The sequence below is a fragment of the Aegilops tauschii genome, chromosome 5 (genome assembly GCF_002575655.3).
Source record: "Aegilops tauschii subsp. strangulata cultivar AL8/78 chromosome 5, Aet v6.0, whole genome shotgun sequence".
NCBI lineage: Eukaryota > Viridiplantae > Streptophyta > Magnoliopsida > Poales > Poaceae > Aegilops > Aegilops tauschii.
Window position 1 is genome coordinate 77,821,721 of NC_053039.3, and position 23,687 is coordinate 77,845,407.

Consider the following 23,687-nt stretch of genomic DNA (forward strand, 5'->3'; position numbering starts at 1 on the left):
CTTTTTTTGTTTGAAAGATCCAACTGATGGCCGGCATATATTGATCATAAGCAGGGAGCAGGCAGAAAAACAACAAAGTTGGAGTGTGATCCTAGGATCAAGGATAAAATAAGAAGAAGACAGAAAGGAGGTTTCCCAAAAGGGTTTGCTAGATCCTTGGCCCTGGCGTCGCCAGAGCTCAATGTCTCTTCTTACGGCTTCGATGATATCCTTAGTTGACGCCACCTTGGCTCTGAAGGAGCACTCGTTTCTTTCCATCCAAATTCTCCATAGGATGATCATGGTGAGCGATCAGGTTGCCTTCCTGAAACTGGTCGGGCTTTGCTGATGATTGTGGCGACAATGTCTTCTGATTTTGACTTTGAGTCCCATGCACCGGCGGAGCTATGTTGAGGCTGAGGGGGGCCGCTGCACCCTTGGACCAAACTCTGAAGGAAATTTTTTGGGGAGGGCTTAGATGAGATTATTTTTAGCAGTTTACACCTCTAAATACTCATGTTTTTACCTTGGGACCCAACAATTTCTACTAAGCTCCACCACTGATCCCATGTGTTTGCCAGACGGCTGTTCTTGTTCCACGCAGTCTGGGTCGAGCCACACTTCCAAAACAAATGCATGGAGGATTCTAAGTTCCTTAAGCAAAACTGGCAGAAGTATCCGTTCGGCCATCCCCTACGCTGCAGATGATCGTTGCACCAAAGTCTCTTTTGGAAGAGGAGCCAGGTAAAAAAAAATCAGCTGACCCAGCGCCCAGGCTTCAGATGATCGCGTTGTTGCTTGTCATGGTCGTGCCTTGAAACTGCATCTGGTATGCCGATGAGGTGGAGTAGTTTCCGTCAGCGCTGAGGCGCCACTTGATTTCTTCCTCTCCGTCAGTCTGCAGGTCGATGTTCTGCTCGTTGAGCCATCTTCGCAGGGCAAGAAATTCTGCCAGGAGAACAGTAGTGTCTCCATGGGCAAGGTCGTTTATCCAGGCGTTGTTGAACAGAGCAGCTCTGACGCTTCTTCTCTTTCTTCTCGAGTTCAAGATAGAAACTCAACTCATGCTTTCAAAAGTATATAGGTTGGAGGATTTACCATTTATCCCCGTCAATTCCGGTGTAGTACTTTATACATGTAGTAGATGTGAGTGTATGCGTTCTACCTGTGATCGAGTATAGAAAGAAGGAAAATTCCAAATTTCAGGCCAAACTTAAAGCTCGACGAGAAAACCCGGATAAAATGTTCCGTGCGCAAAGTATGCACATGCCGGGGCCGGGGCCAAAATTGATGTACAAAGCTGACTACACATGGCGGCCAGCGATCGCATCGCATTGCAGGCGGTGATCACCAGCCTGCCTCTGCCTATTCGTCGTCCCTCCTGTCGATGAAGCTCAGCAGGAACCCACTCACTATTCTCCTGGCGATTGGGTTCGGTATGTGGCGGCACAGCCGACCGTCCACGTAGGCGACGACGCCTGAAGCCGCGAACCTGCCAACCGTCCACAGCCTGCTTCGCTTAACCAGGGCTCCTCCGCCGGACGACGATTTACCTTCGTCTTCGCCTCCAGTGAGTTGTCCCTTCACTTTGGTCGTGACCTCCGCTATGGCCTTGGTGGCCTCACGGTGCAGCAGGCGCACCGCGAAGCTCACAAACAGGTGCTCGCACAGGGTGAGCACCGTCGGCGCAATCTTCCACTCCTGCAGGCAGTAACAGGTACAGATTTGTTTTCATGTCATGTTCCTTATCTGAGATATAGAATAAGAGAGCCCTCTCTGCCTCGACATTAGCGGTTTAGTGTCAAGAGAAGAAACTTACAGGCTCATTTCGCAGACGGCGCCAAGACCGAACCGTAGAGGCGTCTCCTTTCAACAATGCCTTGCTCACGAGAAATCCCTTCACGTTTTCCACAATTTCATTTATGAGAGCGCTATTCGGTGGTAGATTCTTTAGGAAAACCTGGAAAGGCAAAGTCCCCGGACGATGATGAGAAGATGCAGTGTATAGAGAGCAAAGGCAAACAGACACAAGGAAGTTACCAGGTCATCAATCACCCTCACACGAAGGTACTCTTGTTTATACATGACATCCAGCATAGCTTGTAGGTACCCTTCGATGTATAGCTGAGCAGCGACAGAGGGCATGTTTAGAAAAAATAGTGTCATGTCGCAGTAAGTTGTGAACATAAGCCATAATAAGCTTCGAAAGTAATAATAATACTAATTAGGCAGAACCTCATCAAGTCCAGGGCTATGATCAAGTTTGATCTTTCTGTCTGGACCACCCTCCATTATAGCCTGCCCTAACACAGATGGCTCCATTGCCAACCTCAACATACCTCTATGGAAGCCGGTAACCTACGAAACAGGAAAATTGCTTTATACTTTTTATGACTGCAAGGCAGAAGTCCAATGTCCTGTGTAGTCACATGATTCTTTTCAGAAAAAGGTGGACTTGGCAGGAGAGAGGAGGGATGTACGCCTGTACCATTCCATTTAAACCATTTGTTTCTGCTCCTTTCACAACGCTATCTGAAACTTCCGTGATAGCAGCAAAGAGAGCATTTGAACTTGCAGTTTTAACCTACAGAAGACCCAACATTAGATTAATCCATTGGAGGTCATTGTGGATCCAGCAAGTTTCAGAAGCTCACAGTTTTCCCAAGATCACCAAGGTACCGCTTTGTTCCACCTGATTTCATATTTTTGCTTATAAACTTAAACATGCCTGCACAAGCCACAAATGAGGAAAGTCACAGAGTATTCTAGAAGAATCAGAAAATAAAGCCATAAATTTATGTCTATATCGAAGTATAAAATAGTCTAATTTTTAGATGAAAAAGACAGATATTATGATGGTGGTTGCCTAAGATGGTCAATGTTCCAACATAGTTCATGCCTCAGAAGAACATGCAAAGTCACGACGGAAAGAACCTCAAATAAACATCACAGTTAAAGTTTTGGCAGCAGACATCATTCAAAATAGGACAGGACCCTATAGATCAGTAAAAGTATCTTCTTAAAAAGAACGTTGATCTAGTTTGAAAGAATAATCCGATGATAATACAATTATCACGAATCTTTCTCCAAAGAACACATAACACATTTTACCTATGGTAAGCCCAGGGAGGTTGAGTGAGCCATCAGAAGGGTCAAAGAAAACATCAAGAACAGATGAGGCCGAGTCGTCAAACATCGAGGCGAAAGATGGAGGAAGCAACGAGCTTCCCTTTGTTACATAGATTGCCCTCAGGACATACCTATTATCAATCACTCCAGATTAGTCTTGTGTTTGGATAACCAAAACTGAACAGATAACCCATAAGAAATGGGAAAAAACAGTACAGCCATAACTTTTGAACAAATAATCTTGATGTACCATGAATAATGCTGGGCACATTTTAAAAATAGCTCACGGAATGTAACCAAAGCATGATTTAGGAGAACACCATTGAGCTCCACCACTGAATTACTTATCTCGGGAACCTGGGAAAAGGAATAGGTAGAACAAGACGATTTTAAATTACTAAATATGAATTGAGCACCAAGGAATAGTAACTTGAGAGCTGCTTTAGAAGTACCTTTATAACACTGTGCAATAGCGCTCTCAGAGCCTCTTGAGAAGAGCTGTAAGATGTCTGTGATCTTCCAGGACGAAAGCTTGCGATGATCTTTAGACATCACATTCATAAACAAAACCAAATAAGTAACTCAATATTAAAACTATAATGTCACAGTCAAAGAAGATAAACAAAAGGAAAAGCCGGGCACCTTAATTGGATGTACTTCGAATTGTCTAAAATAAAATTGTGTGCTCGGTGTACCAGCAGGAGCAAGGGATGTTCTCCAGAATGGTACAAGCTTCATTAGCGTTTCCTCATCAACCTTCAGATCAATCGGCTGTGACATCCTTTTTTTCGTTAGACGGCTTATGATTATGGCATTTTGTAGTGAACAACAAAGGAACCGACTATAGAAACAAAAGAAGTACTCTAAGACTAGAATCTTCCAGGTATTAACAAGATGTAAGCACACCGCTTTCATACCTGCAGAATTATGGAACAGTAGTGGACTTGTTTGACACTGGAATTCGATGAATTGAGTACACAAACTATACGAAGAATATTTTCATTGAGAGCATCACCCTGAAGCTTGTTCATCCTGAAAACTGATCCAAAGGAAGCTCCATCCCACTTTTCATCCACATTTACCGACTGCAAGGATTTCATGTTTTCAGAAAATAGACTAAGTTTTGTTTCCACCCATATACAATCAAGTCAAATGTGGCGATCAGCATCCAGAAATGATATCATCATGCAACATCCATATGCAAAGGATCTATACTTACATAAACTGCAACATCCATATTCTTGTGTCTATCTGTGATAACTGAATCAGCAGATACACGCTGAAATGTTGCCATTAAGATTGTAGAGGGTGACTGAAGCATTTCGTCGCTCTTCAACAAGGAGAAAATTACAAGATAAAATAAATCAAAATAGAACTGCAAACGTTAGAAATGATATCATCATGCTCAGGCTGAGTGAACTTAGAAGAGAACAAACCTGGCCCTTATCAAGAAGATGAATACACATATAAGATATTCTGAACTGTGCATGTGCTATAGGCCGTTGAATTTTCTCAGCTTTGGGATTCTCTGCCTGTTCACAAATCCGTAGAACTCTGGTTAAACCATCGGCATATACTTCATAGCCAATCTTAAACACCCTCAGTTCAAATGAATCATCAAATCCTTGTTTTTCTGAACTGAGTCCATTACTAAATGAGAAATCCAGATTGAGCCTGCTTCGCATCTTCAAGAATGGCTTCCATGGACTGATCTTATCAATTTTAATTTCACGGAGTGCTGGTGTATCTGTGGAAAATCAATCAGCAGGTTAGAAATACAATTAAAGAACATTGTGAGCACTAAAAAACAGTGTATGAAAGTTGATAGGGCCTCCAACAGTGTATCGGGTTTTCACCCATGCTCCGGTACAATGATGAACTCAAGAAGGGAGAAGTTCTATTACTGAAAAAAAGTTGATGCCCGCATGGGTAAACTAAGGCTCCCTAGTCTGTTGTTCGATCACTTGTGCTCTTCTGCGATTATTCTCTGTATAGTCCCCTTCTCGTAAATATACTGCCAGGGCCTTATATACAATTTTCCCCTTGAGAAAACGAAAAATGGGCATGGATAAACTCTAGACTAGATGAGCTGAGCCAAGCACGTGCAAAAACCTAAGCACTAGTATGTACTAGAGTTAAGAGAAATATCTCACCAAATAGTGAAAGGCCTCTTAAGACGAGAATTCATGAGAATAACCAGACACATATCACCAACAATGTTTTCTTAACAATGAATAATTGTGTTGCACACCATTCTTACATATGGGGTTCATTTGTCTCCAGTACTAGCTTAAGTAAACCAAAGCATAGATTACTTGGTAGGCATCAATATTGTAAATTGTGATATATTCGCACACAATGCGATACGATAGATTGCTAACGTTTTCCACTCTTATAGATATAATATTCACTTTCCATAAAGTAAGGTTTACAAACATCTGTTTACCATTCAAACACTAACTGGTGGAGTAACTGCTAGCTCGGTGCTCTATAGAACATTGATATTTCGAATTCGTGCTTTGCAGAGGTATGCAATATTTCAGTGGTGGAGTAGTGCAGCCCTTTGGGGACGGTAATCGGTTTCATAATTACTATAACCGGCAACATAACACATTTATCAATAGAGGTAACTCTTGGGAATTAGGATATAAGAACTTGCCAACAATGCGGACAACCAACTTCCGGGGTAAACTCGAGTCATCCCATGCATACTGTTCTGATTCTTGAGGGCCTAACATATCTGATTCGTCTGAATCCTAGAAAGTCCAGCGAAATTCAAAATTTTATCAATAATATCACAATACATTGTAGTTCTGCTGATAAGATTATATCATAGAATTTAGAAATATACTCATACCTTCTGGAAATACATGATAGATGCTTTATTCAAGCAATTCTCTACCCGATATGGTAGTGCAACCTTTGGTGGCTTGGTGAAGTGTAGAACAAAAGATGTATTCTCTTGAACAACATCAACAGAAGCAAACTGTTTCAGCTTCCCATCTTGTAAAGTGTCTTTGTTAATCCCATCTATTACCATATCTTCTGATCTTCTAAACTTCATGAAAAAACGGCCGATTGATGAAACACAAATTGGTCCAGACCAACCATATCCTGTTTCTTTTGGACAAAACTGGATAAAAATGAGTGAATCCTCGGATACATTTTTGTGCTTCTTAAGAAACAAATCAAAGTAGTTTCCTTCTCGCTTTTTTCCAGGTTTCCATGTCTGTAAGGTACCCCTCTGTTTAGCTTCAATTGTCAATCCATCTATGTCATCCTAGTCAAATGATAACCAAAATCATGAGTACCAAATGAGACTGCAATCACAAACCAGTAAATATTTGTCAGAGCAAAAATGAAACACCTGGACAAGACATTGGCGAACAGCAACTGCAGTAGCAGACTCATTTGAGATCACATATCTTGGCACAATTAATACAACTTGTGATGACACATGCAAGCCATAAATAACAGGTTGTAAAGACATGCCGAAAGCTGCCATCCGATGGGGAAATATATCATCGTGGATCTCAAGAAAAAATTCAGTGAAACCAGATAATGCTTCTAAATCAATAAATGCTTCTGATCCTTTCTCGTCATGCAGGCTTATTCGCAGTTTATTTGACCTGTCATGTGTCAGATTGTCAATTTACATAGTTAAACATGTTTGCAGACTTGGTGCCAGAGAAGGCATAGATAATCACAAACTGCTCTATATAGGCACTACAGATAAACGAAATGAACACAATCCTGGCTTTCCCATACTTGCATTTACATAACCAAATATCATCAAGACATAGAGCAATGTGGCGATCTTTCTAAATAAAAAAAATACAAAATGAAGAAAATATTCATTTGAATTGACACATCTGCATAGGTCCACTAAAGCTGTTATGAAGTCCTATGGCTGGAACCAGCTGGTTCCGATTTTCTCTGTCAGTTGCAGGAACTACAGTAATTATTCTTTACTGTTTTACATAGAATGCACAGGTTGTTTGAACTAAACATAGTAACAAAATGAAAATGGTTACCATCATTATGCACCTATGCCCTGCCTCGCCTGATTCTACGAGTAAAATACTTGGATAAACATGGTAATAATATTAAAATGGTTACCAAGTGGCTGCACCCTTCCCTGCTCCATCCAGTTCTGCTAGTAAAATTCTTACTAAACATAGCAACAACATTAAGATGGTTACTGGCTGCATGCCAGTGTTACTACTATGTAATCTTAAATTAGTACTGTTGTGCGTCGTCGTACTAATACATACTTTGATTACCAGATGTCATTTTCAGATTATAATGTACTGGTTGGGTTAGGCTAACTGCATGACTTTGTCCTAGTAAAAGTATATCTTCCTATTACCACATACCCTTTGCTAATTATGATGGATCTCTACCCGCAAAAAAAATATGATGGATCTCCTAGTAAAACTATAGGAAAATTTACTATCTAAATGCACACCTAATAATGTCCACAACTCGTAAGTGTTTACAAGATGAACACTAGCTTACTGTTTTTTCCATGTGATTTACGATCATAACTAGTACGAGTAACACATAGTAAAGAGCAAGGGGCTTTTACTACAAAAGTAGATGTATATTACTACCAAATTAAGAATGTGGAGGATGCGTGCGTCGGTTGGTTGGCTGGGTGGGGATCCGTGGTTAGACCGGCGCGCACGATAAGCTATAATGCGCTCACGCACAGTTTAGTGCTCCTATATATATCCCTGATGTTTTACCAATCCCAAGAAATTATTGCAAAAATAGTACTGCTTGAGTTACCATTGTTAAGCTTCATGCACTAGCCAATGCAACCAAAAGTCCAGACTGATGGAAAGGGCTAGGCAATCCACATATACACTTCAACAGCCCCTCATGTGTGAGGCGGGAAGTCAACACGTGAATAGACTCAGAGGTATGGCTCAAGAGGGCTACGTGGACACAAAGGGGGCAACAGCATTTTTTGGATAAATTGTGAAAACTAGGACTTGAACTCAAGACCTTAGGCCCTGATATCATGTTAAGCTTCATGCACTAGCCAACGCAACCAAAAGTCCAAACTGATGGAAAGGGCTAGGCAATCCACATATACACTTCAACAAGCATTATGACAGCACAACAGGTAGCAATCCAGTACGGAAATTATTGACAATTTGGATAAACACTATGAATATAAACCCGGAACTAATGAATGTTATACCAGCTCTAATGGATTGCCTTTTGTGCCTGAGCTACTGGATTACATCAACGATTAACAAACAAATGAACAAAACTCAGGGTGATTGCTTGCTTACTTTGTAAACCAGGAGCTCATTGACATTGAGGGCAAAATACAACCATTCTGTGGAGGAAGATTAATATTGTCTTTTCCAATTTCAAACCTGCAATAAATCAGCACCATATGAGCAACTCTGCAAGAATGCTTACCAATTATTTAGCATTACATTCAACATCACATACGCGGGTAGTGGTTTTTGACCAGAAGCTGTGCACAGCAAGGGGTAGTCACTTGTATTTTGTAGTGTATATCTTGTGAAAAGAGCAACCTGAACGATCAAAAGATCAGTCATCAGGTACATCATTTTGATATCTTCAAATTTTGTAAAGCATGCAGTATCAGCAGATATCACCGGAAAGTGAAAAAACATAACGTCGCCTCATTCTACCTCCAGCAAGCCTTTCTCCTGACGCAACAATCTTAAAGAAGAATGAAACTTCCCAGGAACAAACTCTAATTCTAGATCAAGGAATTGAGCTCGAGCTGTCTGCTTTTGCATTCTCTTGGCCCAATCACCACTATTAGCTGCCTTGGACTTTGAACCATATGAAATTAGTGTGACTGAAAAATTAAACATGGCAGGATTCACATAGAAATAAGCGCTTGAACCACTTGTAATTGTTGCCTCCTTTCCAATGAGGCCAAAATTATCGTCTCTGGTATTCTCTACAATATCATAGTACAAAACACTAAGTTAACATAGCAGTTCTTTTGTTTGCTTTCTTCAACAGTTAAATGCTAATAGAATAAGACTTTACCCGGTTTGGAGTCAGTCAGAAGCACATGTATGTCTGTCTGCAAGAAATTGTACACTTGAACAGTCGGGTATATAAAAATTTCTCTTTGCAGCTGTAATGCCACTGATGCACTCCTGCCAGACACACGAGTACCATTCGTAGGCTGCAAAGGCACATCTCTACCCAGAGTATGAATCAAAAAATAAAGATCCGTCACATGTTGACCATCAACGGAAACAGGGCAACTCAAAGAGCTGAAAGAAGACTTCATGGAATCAATACTGAAGGCTTTTCTTATGTTGTAATTAAGTTTTTCTATAACACCAGATATGCGAACTGCTTTTTCACCGGTTATGTCTTCTGACCATTGGAATAAAGTTGCATGGCTCAGATTTGAGTGTTCGGACATCTCAGGTCTAATTGACAGCATAAAATTTCCTGAAATTCGAGAACAATCGATTGAACAATCATTAGAGAAGTGCCCCTCGGAGCTACAGAAATAAAGAAAAAACATATTTGGTTGTTCGATAAAAGGTTGCAACCGTAAGGAATTGAACTACATGTAACACAAGATGGCATATTTCGTGGGGATAAGTATGAAGTTCACTACGAATGGCATGCATTATCCATATCACACTACTATGTAAGTCATAAATGAAAGTTACGACCACTGTCCAGGGCAGTATTATTGTTAGAATGCACAACAGAAACCATTGCACAAGTCATATTAAGAAAGCAGACGGAGACTCGCACAAAAAGGAAGTTAATGTCTGAAACAGACCCGGTAGTTATAGTATGGACAAAGGAAATTTACCAAATTATATAGATATTAAGAACATTTTATCACCTCATTCCTACATATTTTCTTACACACCAATGCAGTAAATCATGAGATATTAGATCACGCATAGCAGATGATAATGTTATGCCAAGGAAGGGTACAGTTACTTGCCAAGGGCTAGAGACATCAGCGCCTTTTTGGATCCTCCAGATAAATTCATAGCATCAAGTACTCCAGTAGATTCATCAACCATGTCACCGCTTCGAACTGTGACAACCGCTGCTTCTTCATTCTCATTTTGTGGCCTCTGAAACCGAAGTTCGAGGGGAAAGTCACTCTTATTATATATCCTCAACAAAGGTTGGACTGAAAGCGATAAACCTTCCTGCAATTAGTCAACAATTAACAATGAGAAAACACGATCATGAAATATTCAGTGGCTAACATAAAATACAGAAGCATTTGCTTTCCTACCACAGAATTCTGGGACACCTTGACCACAACAAATGGTCCAGAGAAGCGTCTTGAATCTACAGTGCTCAGAGGAGCAAAAACATCACAGTAAAATACAGTCATCACTCCACAAATAAAACTGAAAGTAACTGTTAGAAGCCTAGAACATGTCATGCCAGTCAGACTTCCGAGTCTAACAAGACAAGACAATAGAACATATACATTCCCAGTTCTTAAATGGAGAACCCATTGCCTTCAAAATGGATTGGTATCATGTATATCAGATTTTGTCAAACAGAACGAGTATATCAGGGTACAAGAGTGTCCTTGTGTACAAGTCCATGAGCAACTTTCCTTGGAAATACATGTATTAACTCTTTAAGCTGAGGTATACCACAAGATTATACCAGGAATATAACGTTGTGTGTAAACAAGACATAGTTAATTTTAACACTGCTTATCTGAAATAAATAACCATAATCCTCTACAAGAAGAGTTCAAAGATAAGAGTCTTTGAATCAAGCAACATACGCCTTGAAACTAGACGACTTACAGAACAGAAATCTAAAATCCAACCCTGTGGTGTTGAACTTTGATGAATATATGTGGAAAGAAGTACCTTTGAGAGACGATGCTACGGTTCTCCATGCGAAGATGCCAGACTCATGGAGAGGAATATTGATTGGAGCAGTTGAAAATGCCCCTTCCTTGAATAAAGAAATAGAAACTAAGCTCTGATCATGTGTGCGATTATCATCAAATACAAAATTCCTGTAGTAGGAGGCAACACAAGAAGAACGTGAGAAAATAACAAACGATCATTGCAATAATAGAAAAAGAATCAAACTGTTACAATACTTTAAAAGGGCGTGAAAGCCAGACTCATCAGTGCGGAAACAGTGAAGGACAATTTAAAAGGCACCAAACACTTCGGTCAAGAGCTGAATGTCTACTCTGAGAATTAGCACAAACGAGGTTCTAACAATCGAAAGACTAAAATCGCAAGCATGCTCTATAAATGTTACTCCATCTGGCTTCCTAAACCTACACCACATTTTATGATTAAACACCTGCAGGACTATTTTAGTCATACACCATTTGTTGGTGACATGTACAGAATGTATACCTTGCTAAGATGCTGAGAAAATATATTGTTTAGATAACCAACAAAATGAACAGACCTCAAGAAAACTGAAGTTGACTGTTGTCCAGGAACTATTGCGTCCCCATTATTTTGAAAATGACATACAAGTGCCAGCCTTGAGTTATTCTCTATCTGCACAAGTAATGGGTATATGCTCATACAACAGTAAACTAGAATCCACTATGAAACTAAAATCAGAAGCATTGATGCATGATGCAACACATAACCTCTGAAACAAAGTCTAGCATATGGTAAGCCCCAAAAATCATCAATCAAACATATCATTTCCAAGACAGTAACAATATTTATATAGAACAGTTCAAGTTCAAACCTTGCAGCAGTTAGGAAAAATAGCTGAGTTTCTCACAGCATATGGACCCATCAAACCTAACTTCCCGACCAAATAAAGCAGCGTGTCAACTGAAAGCTCATTTATGAAAATATCCACCTGCAAGAATGAAGGAGATGCAAAATCATGTTACAGAAAAATAATTTTGACTAGTTCAAAATAGGCATATTAATAAAGAATTGCACCTGCTTTAAATGAAAGAAGAAACGCAGTGGGGTCCCACTACGTCTAGTAACTGGATCTTGGTTGAAAAATCTAAATCGTAAGAACACATAGGAAGTGATAGGTGAGATAAGGTCCTCCCTGTATGTAAGATACAAATAACTCAGATTCCAATCTCCAAGTCAACATTGAAAAAACAACTGAAAACAGCATTAGTCAACATAGCAATGACTATTGAGAATTTAGCACAACACATACCACATATTTTTGCGGGCATCGAAGTACTGCCCTGAAACTTTGAATGAACTTAGAATCCTGATCTTGGATGGGTATATTTGTGTGACAACACGGATATCATTTATGCAGTTTTGGACAAGTGGAAAAACATCACCAGTATCAAACACTTCATGCGTAATGGTAAAAACAATCTTATCAATACTGATGGTTATATGTTGTGAACTTGCAACAGTTTCCAACCTATCCATTGCAGCAGAAGGCAACTCATCTTCCACATCCAAATAAGAGTTACCATCCAAGTTCATATTGGGAACAATGAGCCTTGCAACATCAGAGAATAGAGATTCATCCAAAATCTTCAACTTAAATGGATTTCCTGGCTTTTTCACAAACTCCAGTAGACCATCCACAAATGCAATGCCATAATTGTTTTTCTTGTTCACAAGATGGTAAGAACTACTTGAAATAACCTTGCAAGAATTACCATCATCTTCGTCATCCTCAAAACTATCAAACCCGAGAGGAAACATGCTCCACAGTGAACAAGGCTTGTCAACAAATGAAGAAATTTCAACCAAATCTGATCCTTGGGAGAAACTAAGGGCCAGCTCTTTGCCTTCATCAGTTTTTGCACATAAAGATAAAAGAGAAATATATGGTGTGTCTGACCTCCATCTCTTATGGTGTTTCACCTGAAAATAGGTCAAAATGATTTTACACCCATGCACATTTCCTACATCATCCGGTCAGCTGAATATTATTGGTGAGAAATTCATCACTGTATTATAGGTAGAAAGCTAATACCTTAAATAATGCATGTTCACCAGCAAGAGAATAATGGTATGCACCGACCACTTGATACTTCATTCCAATATTTTTGACTGATACATACATCTGTTGATCAAGATCTCGTATGGCCACAATTGCTCCTGTTGTGACAGTAGTACATGGGTTAGCACAGTGAATTTAAGTGACAAGAATCTAGTTGATGTCATTAAGCATAACTACCATCAGGTATAGTACAATCTATATTATCCAGCTGTTCTTGCTGAGTGGTGTCACCAATCTGTATTTCCTTCTGAGTTGCAGTAGAACTCAACATTCCATGAAAAGGAGCAAGTAATGATGAGATCATCTGCATAGATCCAGATAGTTAATTCATAGAAGAAAATGTGTTGTATATTGTATGAAAGTTAAACCCCTAGACAACCTTAAATCCCAGTATATAATGATAGGATGATCATAGATTTCGTACTGCAATGGATGAATTTTTATGTTCCTGGCAGGACATATTATATCCAAAAGTGTATTTGTCAAAGAAGTGGATACAAATGGTGTATGTTGGCAAAAGAAGTAAATTTGATGAGAATAACCATTAAAAAAGTAACCATGGTTAAGTGGAGCAAACTGCGCATAGCTGTAAATAAGGTGCTAGCTTATCATATGACATGCTTCAAGGAACAACAGGATAGCTACAGTGGCAATATGCAGGTATAAGCATGGAGCTCCAGCGTTAAACACAAATTTGACCAGAACTTCCAAATTCATTTTAGGATCTAAAACAGGATGCTGAAGGGCTATCTCATAATTTAGCACTAGCAATTCCTATAAATTGTAGAGAAAGCACAGAAGAGCAGGAACATCTAGCTAGTATTGGTAATAAAAAAAACTACCAACCACTGTCCAAAAGATGGCAGGTAAGATTGAGAAATCACCTCAATGCTTGATAATGACATTGTCACCTCCAAACCAGAAACAAAACCGTTTCCACACCAATCACCACTTAAACACATCAAATTAGAATCTTTATCCAATTGTTTTTTCTCTATCTTAAGAGAAGTAGAGAAATGGCTGAGGATATAACTCTTATGTGAAGAAAATTCAAGTGTATTGCCTGTTGAACTTTCTAATGTAGAAGTTGAACTTGCAGGAGCATCACGATCATGGGTAACACCATTATCTGCTTCTATAAATGGAGGATATTCTTGAATTTCAGACTGAGATGTAAGAACAGTAGACTTTCTGGACCGAAAACGGGGTGCTGGCACATCTCTCAATTGTTCATGGGCACTCTTGGGCATACTACTAATAGTTGAGACTGAAAGACACTTCACCTCAAACAAAATCTTCATGCCAAAATTCAATAGTTGAAAGCTTGCGTCAACTTCGAGAGTTAATCCCTGATATGTACCTAAGTGCATGGAAAGAACATTAAATTATCTGAAAAACAGGTTAAGTTCTCTCCTTGGCAGTGCACTAAAGTGAATGAGTTTATAAGCTCAGTTACCAGATTCATCCGCAACAGAAAGTGTTATAGAAATCCGAGATAAATCAATATCTACACATTTGATAGCATTCAAATGGGATTCCTCACTTTGTGAACGAACACCTAAAGACACCGGTGATACTTCCCCCTGTGTATAACTGTTGATCACATTAGGGTCACTTTTTGCAGAGACTGAAGTTACTGAATCTTTGGCTAAATTTGGAGTTGCCCACACTGGGAGATCCATAAGCAACCAAAAATAAATTTTGCAACAGAAAACAAGCTTAGCTAAGAAAATTGTTTCAAGAAAGATCAAGCCACCCTGCAAATCAAAGTTATTGAGAATGTTTTAGTATTAAACCAAACAGAAAAGGTGTTACTTGGGAACAATTGAGAGAGAATATTGATTTCTCTAACCTGGATTTTGCATTTGAAAATCTGAAGATTATCATCGATCAACAGAGAGATTTTCTGTCTACTGGGTTGATTGACTTCGGTTAAATAGTTGTGAACCCTGTAGTCTCCAATATAAACCTCTGTGAATTCAATTTCAGTAGAATAGCAAATTCCCAAAGAATCAGAAACGCGACCACTACTAGATTCATCTTCCATTTTCTCAATGGTCAAGCTACCTTTAGTGGGCCCAGCACGCAGATGGAAGGTGCATTCTGTTATAATGAACTGGTTCTTGTTATACGGTAAACTACTAAGCATAGTTGTGTATTCAACTTGGTTCTCGAATACCACAGACTGAATTCCGGATAAACTAACAAGGATGTCCGTACATTGTCCACCAAGCAGAAGTTTCAAAGAAGAACTTCTGATGCAGAACCCAACACCCAAAGCTAACATATCATGCAATTCCTGTGTTGTTATCCCCTCAAATATAGGAGAGCTGCTGATGTAGTTTATGGTGTTGTTGACAAAGACGGCAGGATTCGGAAAAAGTCCACCACGTGAAGTACTAAAGATGATGTATGTTGGTTCCAATTCAAGTTCCACTTCAACCATGAGTTCTGTATGAGAGTCAATTGATTCTTCCTGGGCAATACGATCAATGCCAAGATCTCTTGTGCTCCCCACCACATTTTTATTGCAGAACGATGCTAGCCTTCCAATAAAATCTTGGGAATACTTAACATTAACCAAGTCAGAATTCAATGCCACCAGATGCATACTTTCAATAAGCTGTAACGATGGCATACTGTTACTGACCACAACAACGGGCATAGGATAGAATACCAAGCACAGAAAAATTAACAGCAATGGGAATAGAACAAGATATTTATTTGTCGTTTATAATCTGGAATCTGACATGATTCTGCATCCAAGTCATGCACAATTCAGCTCTTGTATGACTACACATCTAACAATTGCCACAAGTAACAAAATATCATAGGTCACTATGTTTACTGAAAAAATTCTACAAAATGTCCTTAGATTCAATAACGTTGAAAAACTTATAACTTGTGCACGCACAAACCTGGCAAACAGTAAACAATTCATCCATGTAGAACAAAGCTATGCAACCAACAATTCCTCCTCCTAAGTTCATTGACAGAACGTTTCTGTCTGCGAAGAAGGAATGCACATACTTCCTGGAAGGTGTACATATAAAAGGATTGTCAACAGAAAAATCTTTGACGAAACACACTCAACTCATGATAATTCAGGCCATGGCAGCTAATTTTTTTATTTAAGAGTTAATTGTAAAAATGCTGAGCTTCAAGTGTTTGAGGAACAATTTTAAAATATATAAAAGAAATTAACAGTATATTCATTGCAATTTCTTGGAATAGACGCTATTTCAAACAGCTCTTAAGAAAACTATTTAAACCCAATGCCTCATACTAGACCCCAAAAGTAACAGTTCAGATAATGTACTAAATCAAAATATTTTCAGATTCATAAGTCCATGAAAATGAAGATTAAATTATACCTGCCTGTTGACAGTTGGAAATTGGCCGACATTGGTCCAAATACATGACACTGATGATTGGTCTCTAAATTATCTATCAGAAGAGTTAGATTAGCCAATTTGAAGTAAGCATCCAACACAACATTCTCTGGATAAACATGTCTTGCACTACTTTCCGTTGCAGGATAAGCAGGTTCTTGCACCTCCTTCATGCAAAATGTACTATGTGATTCTTTGACATGTGAATTAGATCTGGGTGGAGTAGATAGAGATGCTGGCCACATGGCACATTCAACATATGCCAGACTGAGAACTATGCAGGACGTCCTGCTATTCATCCGAGAAAATAGGGGCACATACTTATTTTTGCAATTTTGCAACAAATTGTTTTTATCAAAGGATAACCGGATACTGGGACCAGCAATCAGTGCTTCAATCTGGAGGGTATTTTCTGGAATAGCATCTGACATCACAATATTCATTATCTGAGTGAATGATCTCAGTTTATCAAGAACTCCACTTGCAGGTGTTATAGAGGCAGCAGGAATATGAAGGTCTGGTATATTTCTGTTTAGCTCTTTCAGATGTTTGTAATGCATGAACTGTCTATGCAGCATATAGGTCGATGAAGCACACTGATAATCCAAATCAAGGTTTAGTTTACCGACTGTAAATCTGCATTGCTGAAACCCACTTATATTTTGGTAAGGATCAACAACATATGATTTGACTTCAAAAATAACAGAAGGCTTTTCATGATGTATCACACCTGATTCATTGTATAAATTGCTGATTAACATCCATTCCCTCCATAGTTTCTCCATACCACTCCATAGAACAGCAGTGGACGAACCATCACTGTGGGGAAATTCATCAGATTGTTTTTCGGAAAATGGGTGCATACTGGCAGAATCACTCCAGAGGATCATCTTTGAATCAGTGTCTTCGGCAAACTCTGCAGTTTTAAAAGATGAATTCCTCGCAAGTGTGTTGCTATTATCCGCTCGTGACAACTTCGGGACACCAGCGAGAAAAACCTTCAGTTCTCCAGCTACGAAAAACAGCGATTGTGTGATGCAACCAGCTGAGTAAAGTAAGCATGATGATTTTATCACCAAATGTATCGAAGGTAAACCGCTGTGATAACTCTTGCTTCCATTGTTTAACTTTTTCATGCCGATGGAGTGATCAGCAATAGGTAACAGGATTACAGAGAGTTCTCCAAGGTGAATTCCGAGCTGAAACTCCATGTCTGAATCATGAGAAAAACCAGGAAAAATGTGTGCACGGGATCTACATGTTTTGTTTCCAGAATCCCTAGCTCTCAACACTGACCAGAATGCGAATACAACAAGCCTCCATAAATATAAAAAAGGGGAGAGAATTTTCATTATGGAAGAAACCAGAAACGTTTTTGATGATTCTTGCTTGTTCTGTTGCTGTGATATGGCAAGTTTTGAACGGGCAGCACGTCGTGCTCTAGCAATAGCTTCTACAGGAACTTTCTCCTCCAGCTCAAGAACAATTACCCAATGATCTCTGATAGCTCCCAACATTTTCCTGTTCCTTGACACCCTACCACAATTCTTCTTTATCACCTTGTCAGAGGGATATCCAACTAATGATAACAGCAACACATAAGCATGAACATAGTGCTGCCAAAAAGTAGCACAGCTTAAGGCCTTGCTTAAAGAAAATCTGCGGCCTACTATTGGGCTGTCAAGCTTTTGCATAGCAATTTGCCAGAGCTCCCTACCACTCCTAGTCCTGTAGTGTTCCTTTTGACTTGTAATATCCAAAATCACCATCAACGAAGGAATAGCTTTTGGTGAAATTTTGCAGCATGCACTGGGAACATGGATGCTAAAAGCAGCAAGTTGGAGATTATCCAGTCTAGCACAAGCAGATAAGCCTGTAAAAGATGCAGTGCAATCTGTACAATCATTCTCCTTCATCACAAACTCAAAATCATTACATTTAACAAGAAGGTGATTCTTCTTTATTGATGATATAGAAGAGCCAACTAATCCTCTGAACAGAGAACTGCGAGAAACAAGCTCAGGACCTAACTGTAAGTCAGTTGCCCTCAATACCACAACATGGGAGTCATCAAGATACCGAACTTGTATTGTGATATCATCAATCCGCACCTGACTACAGTTTAGAAGTACACTGGCAAATCCAGAGGTAAACTTATCTTCCAGGGAGCTAACTAGACCTTCAATCATCTCATGCAATATTTCACCCTAACAAATAGTACAAGGCACAGCTTTCGATCAAATTTGTAAGTAAAAATATGAGTGCTAGTGATGATGAACACAGAAGGAACTTTGCGTACAGAAGCAGTATATCTAAATGACTGATTAGTGTAACCTACAAGTACAGAAAGCATTTTTGAAATCCCACAGTTACGTAACCTAACTATAATATACTTAACATATATGTATTAGCATTGCACAGATACATCGAGCAGGGTACCATCGGCAGAAAGTACTACACGTGTTATAACTTCTTGCTTCAGCAGTTACATTTTTGTTCCAGCATAATGCAGGTGTGGAACATGTCCTTGTCACTAAGGCTCCGATTGGTTGCAAAGTATTTTTAGGCTCCGTTTGGTTGCAAAGTATTTTTAAAGTATTTCAATAATACCACAGTATCTTAGGAAACTGTAGTTTCAAATATTATGAGGTGTTTGGCGCTAGTTAAAACTGTGGTATTATAAACCATGGTATTTTTGCAGTATTAAAAAAAGAGGTCTGGACCTCTTTTTTAAAAACTGAGAAAGAGAAAAGAAGGACACAACCAAATAGTACGCCTTAATACTTTGATTGTCAAACACATCACTGTTTTCACGATGCGCTAAAAGACTGATGTTTTCATAAACCAGGTATTCGATGTCCTCAGCACAAAAAACTGCAGTATTGGAATACTAAGGTTTTTAAAAAGATTGCATCCAAACAGAGCCTTGGCATGTCGAATTATCACCTCCACTGCAGAGACTTGACAGGAAATACAGAAGCGCTGGCATACAACCGCTAGAAGAAGAGGATCAAAGAGTCTCAAGCAAATGCGGGGGTTGGCATACTGATCAAAACGCAGGTGCTTTGTGATCAACAGTTGTTTCACATTCTACAGAGATTAGGACTCGAAAATACTTATGGCCGGGCATAATGCAAGCATGAATTTTGTACCTGAGGGTCAATTGATGCAATCACTCTCTTCTTCTCCTTGGATACCCATTCCTTCATGCCTGGCCGCTGCTTCCGCGGCGCAGGCTCCCTTCAGGATTAAAAAAAATGGCGTCAGACGAACACAATGCCATATGCAGTGAACACAATGACACCATATGAACCCACTGTCTCCCCGATACTACAGCCACTGCTAATTCATTGCCACGATTGCACGCGGGAGCTGCGGGATACCTGAGGGTGAGCGAGACGTCGACGCCGCGCAGGACGGCGGCGAGCGCGGGGGCGCCCCAGGGCGAGACGGCGAGCTCGACCTCGGCGACGGCCGCGCGGTCGACCCTGGCGGGGAAGGAGTCCGGCGCGGAGAGCGCCGCGGCGCCGAGCTGGAGCCCACGCGCGACGACGCGGGAGCGGAGCGGGCCTAGCTCCACCCGCAGCTCCGCCGGGTCAGCCGCCAGCCACGGCCGGAGCGCGGCCAGCAGCCGCGAGCGCGCCGCGTCGGCGAGACCCATCCGGGGATGGTTTAGACCCGGGACTCCATGGATGAGGAAGCGCAGAGCGGAGGATGCTTTGGAGGTGATCGGGGTTTCGAGTTCGAGAGGCGGGGGTGAGTCCGGATTGGAGCGGTTGGGGGTTTGGGGGGCCGGGGAGGTTTGTCGGCAGGAAGGCGATGTTTTGGATCATTTGCTGCCTCGCCTAGTTTTTTCTATAGACAAGTTCATTTTACAATTCTGTTATGGGAAATGTTAAAAATATGATGTCCGACGACCAGACTTCCATGCAAAAAACAGATAAAATTGCCATATTTATGTATAGGATTTGCCATGTTCTTAGTCATGTAGAGTAAAAATAAATAACATGTTGTATCGAATAATGCCATGCATTCAATCACGATCCGATGTAGATGAGGGCGTCAGATTTTTAGCCCTAAAAATCTGATGCCAGATTTATCCGTTGTTATAAATTTCACGTTACACACTTGAACTTATTTTTGTTTTGGTTCACTGTAGACCTTATCATATGTCGGGCGGGTTTGAAAAGCATGAACCCTAAATCGCAAACTTAAGCCCAACATGAAGTCTGAAAATGATCCTTTCCTCGAGCCGGTCGGGAAACGAGCTCAAAGCCCGAAAGCTCGGTCCAAATGTTGCTTTCTGCTTTACACATGTGTAGGCTTGACTCGAAAACCAGCCGTCCAAGCAATTCCAGCTTATGCAATGTCAATTTTTAGGCTACCCAGCCAGCTTATGCAATGTCACCGGTTTTCAACATAACTTTGCACTCATCCATGCACTTAACCTCCTCCTTGGTCGAACTTCAGGATCTTGGATACCTACGGGGCCTAAGAACGAGAAAGAGATAATAGATAAATTCACTTTGATACACAAATATGTTTGGCCTTGAAGTCAATAGCAACAACCCCGTGCACAAGTGCATGGGCCTACAAGGCTATACTTCAATTTGTAACCCCAGTGGACTACACACATATCGCAGATGAATCACAGAAAAAGACATTGTATCATAAATATGAAGGATGAGGAAGGCCACCCTGCCATGGCACTCATCAATAGGGCAAACACAAAGGCTCTCACGCACCCCTCGACCAATCCTACCGCGTAATTAACCTCCTTGCTTCTATTTAGTCATACGTTTAACTTTATTTTGCTACATGTAATGCAATAATGGATCTCACATTACGTTGACAAATTTAGACATGTCATAGTATCCACAAGGAAACCACATACATCACATTTCCAAAGATCTATCTTTTCCCCCATTTCACTACTGCAGGAAACATTAGTGGGGACATGCCAAAAGCCACCTTGATTGTGTGGTGCCTCCACAACACCAATATGGCACCACTGATAAACTATATTGATGGCGTGTGGGGCATCACGCCACTAGTAACATATATACTGGTGGCGCGTCAAATGTCAAAGCGCCACCAATATAGTTTCTGAACTAGTGATGTTACGATATTAGGCACACTACCAATGTGTTCTCAGCGGGAAAAATATGGCACCATGGCAGCACATCCTACATAGCAGCGACACATATACAAGATAAAACTTACCAACAATCATCATCCTCAAGATGGGGTGCATGGTGTTCCTGATAGCGGGTAGCACGATCCGTCGAACCTGGAGATTCTTCCGAGTGAAGAACCCCTTTCACCCCTCCTTGCGGAAGACAATGTGGTCGTCTGTGTCCGCGGTGTGTACGATGTCCCTTGTTCCAATGTGTAGTAGTAAAGCAACCTTCTTAGGAAATTTCTGAAAAAACAAAAGAGCAACGATGTCAGACCACCTCACGTGATGGACAGAAAAGGAAAGTAGATAAATGACTTTAAATAACATGCCATCACATGTTTGGTAAGATTGGTCCTTATGAAATGGGTCACAAATGACACCTTTAAGTAGTCCTCACGTGGCGATAGGATGTCCACGAGGTTGCCAGTATCATCTTTGCCGAGCTTCATTCTTTGGGCAAAGACAGTATCATCAAATGGGTCATCATCGCCATCATAACATAGAGAATAGACATCCTGGCATTCGTCCTCGTAAGAAAAAATAGTTCATTTCTTACCCGGTGAGCAGTGGCGGAGCTTGGGCTGATTTTGTGGAGGGGCAAGAAACATGACTTTAGGCTGATTTTAACTGGGCATATGGGCTAAATACTAGGGGATATATGCTAGCTTTCTCATGGGCGGGGGGGGGGGGGGGGGGGGGGCAATGGCCCAGGTTGCTCTCCACTAAGCTCCGCCACTGCCGGTGAGACTATTATGAATGATGAAATGGTCACATAGTTCGCCTTCTACGCGGGTCATTGATTGTCCTTTCTCGAACTCAAGTGCCCTCAAGATCCTCAAAAAGCACTCTCTCTCCTGTAAGTTTTTCATTAAATTGCAACCTTTACATTACATGGGACAACATGTACAACAAAAACAAAAGAAACACATATTACATTAATGATAAAAGCACTGAAAAAATGCTTAATATTGTATGAAATGAATAGTTCGTTACCGCTAAACGGAAGAAACACTCTACAAGATAGACATCGAACAATGGGCCACTTGAAAGGCTGCTTGCGCACTTAGATATGCATACTTGCATGCCATATCCTGCTAGAGAAGAAAGTACAATGTCTAAATATTAATAAGACAAATAGACTACACATTTGCATTCACAAATTGGCATTCAGGCGGCAAGCACTTGACATTCTAGAATAGCAATATACTAGACATGCATACTACCATTGTATAGCATCCTAGAACTATATTTACTAGCAATTGGCGGGCACCAAACACTTGCCATTTTAGACGTGTATACTGCCACTATATATCATCCTAGAACTATATTTACAAGCAATTGAGAGGTACCAAAGCACTTGACATTTTCTAATTAAATTTCTAGCAATTGGGGTGGGGGAGGGAACCAAGTACCTGACATGCATACCACTATATATCATACATCCTAGAACTAAATTTACAAAATTACCAATCCACACTAAGCATATCAATCCATGGATTGCTCATCCTAAAACTTAGCATTCATAGAGTTATATATCAATACATCCATTCCAAGAACGCAATAAATGGGCGCGAATGGGAGGCCGGATGCAATGGCGTGACGCGCGAGGGGAAGGAGATGTTTTTTTAAGTAACCACATATATTTCATTAGAAAACGGATTACAAAGAGTACACACTATGTCACCACAAGAGGCATACATAGATGTCTTGCAATATTGCATCAAAGACTCCACAAGAAGTAAAACTAGAATTTCACTTCAGGAGAATCTTGTGCCATGCCGAAACGTCATCCACCATCATCTTCCGTAGTCGCCGAGGCAACATGGGAGAAATAGGAGAGTTGCCGTCATACCCACATCTGGAGGAGCACCTTCACATACAAGGATGCTTTTTGAGCCGATGAACCGGACTGCTGCAAGCAACGAGACCGAGGCTTTGTGGCACGTCGGCCGGGGTTCTTCCCCATGTCCGCTAGATCCCAGCGCCATCAACTTCATCTGATGTGGTCGAAGAAGAGGAACGTTGCT

At 40.5% G+C, this 23,687-nt stretch overlaps 1 protein-coding gene across 1 annotated transcript; it reads right to left on the reverse strand.

The window, feature by feature from the left end:
* Nucleotides 1-1,031: 1,031 nt before the first annotated feature.
* On the reverse strand, nucleotides 1,032-20,244 carry LOC109743191 (uncharacterized). The gene is made up of 36 exons (XM_020302266.4): nucleotides 19,865-20,244; nucleotides 19,634-19,721; nucleotides 16,464-18,688; nucleotides 16,008-16,122; nucleotides 14,942-15,712; nucleotides 14,546-14,846; nucleotides 13,974-14,449; nucleotides 13,267-13,393; nucleotides 13,063-13,187; nucleotides 12,280-12,950; nucleotides 12,045-12,162; nucleotides 11,842-11,958; nucleotides 11,548-11,642; nucleotides 10,986-11,137; nucleotides 10,388-10,443; nucleotides 10,085-10,298; nucleotides 9,154-9,570; nucleotides 8,784-9,061; nucleotides 8,578-8,663; nucleotides 8,412-8,498; nucleotides 6,476-6,737; nucleotides 5,966-6,388; nucleotides 5,768-5,864; nucleotides 4,545-4,855; nucleotides 4,328-4,438; nucleotides 4,026-4,193; nucleotides 3,751-3,879; nucleotides 3,561-3,650; nucleotides 3,359-3,465; nucleotides 3,091-3,239; nucleotides 2,634-2,707; nucleotides 2,468-2,563; nucleotides 2,215-2,337; nucleotides 2,020-2,103; nucleotides 1,799-1,939; nucleotides 1,032-1,680 (listed from the first exon to the last, which is right to left on the reverse strand). The coding sequence occupies exons 1-36, from the start codon at nucleotides 20,140-20,142 to the stop codon at nucleotides 1,345-1,347; spliced, it is 9,498 nt and encodes a 3,165-aa protein (XP_020157855.1). The 5' UTR covers nucleotides 20,143-20,244; the 3' UTR covers nucleotides 1,032-1,344.
* Nucleotides 20,245-23,687: the final 3,443 nt, after the last annotated feature.

Coding starts and splice junctions, on each gene's coding strand:
- LOC109743191 (XM_020302266.4), bottom strand. CDS start 20,142: ATGGGTCTCGCCGACGCGGCGCGCTCGCGGCTGCTGGCCGCGCTCCGG. Junction 6,389..6,475: donor TTCGCCAATGTCTTGTCCAG/GTGTTTCATTTT, acceptor TCATTTGACTAG/GATGACATAGATGGATTGAC. Junction 1,681..1,798: donor GCCGTCTGCGAAATGAGCCT/GTAAGTTTCTTC, acceptor TACTGCCTGCAG/GAGTGGAAGATTGCGCCGAC.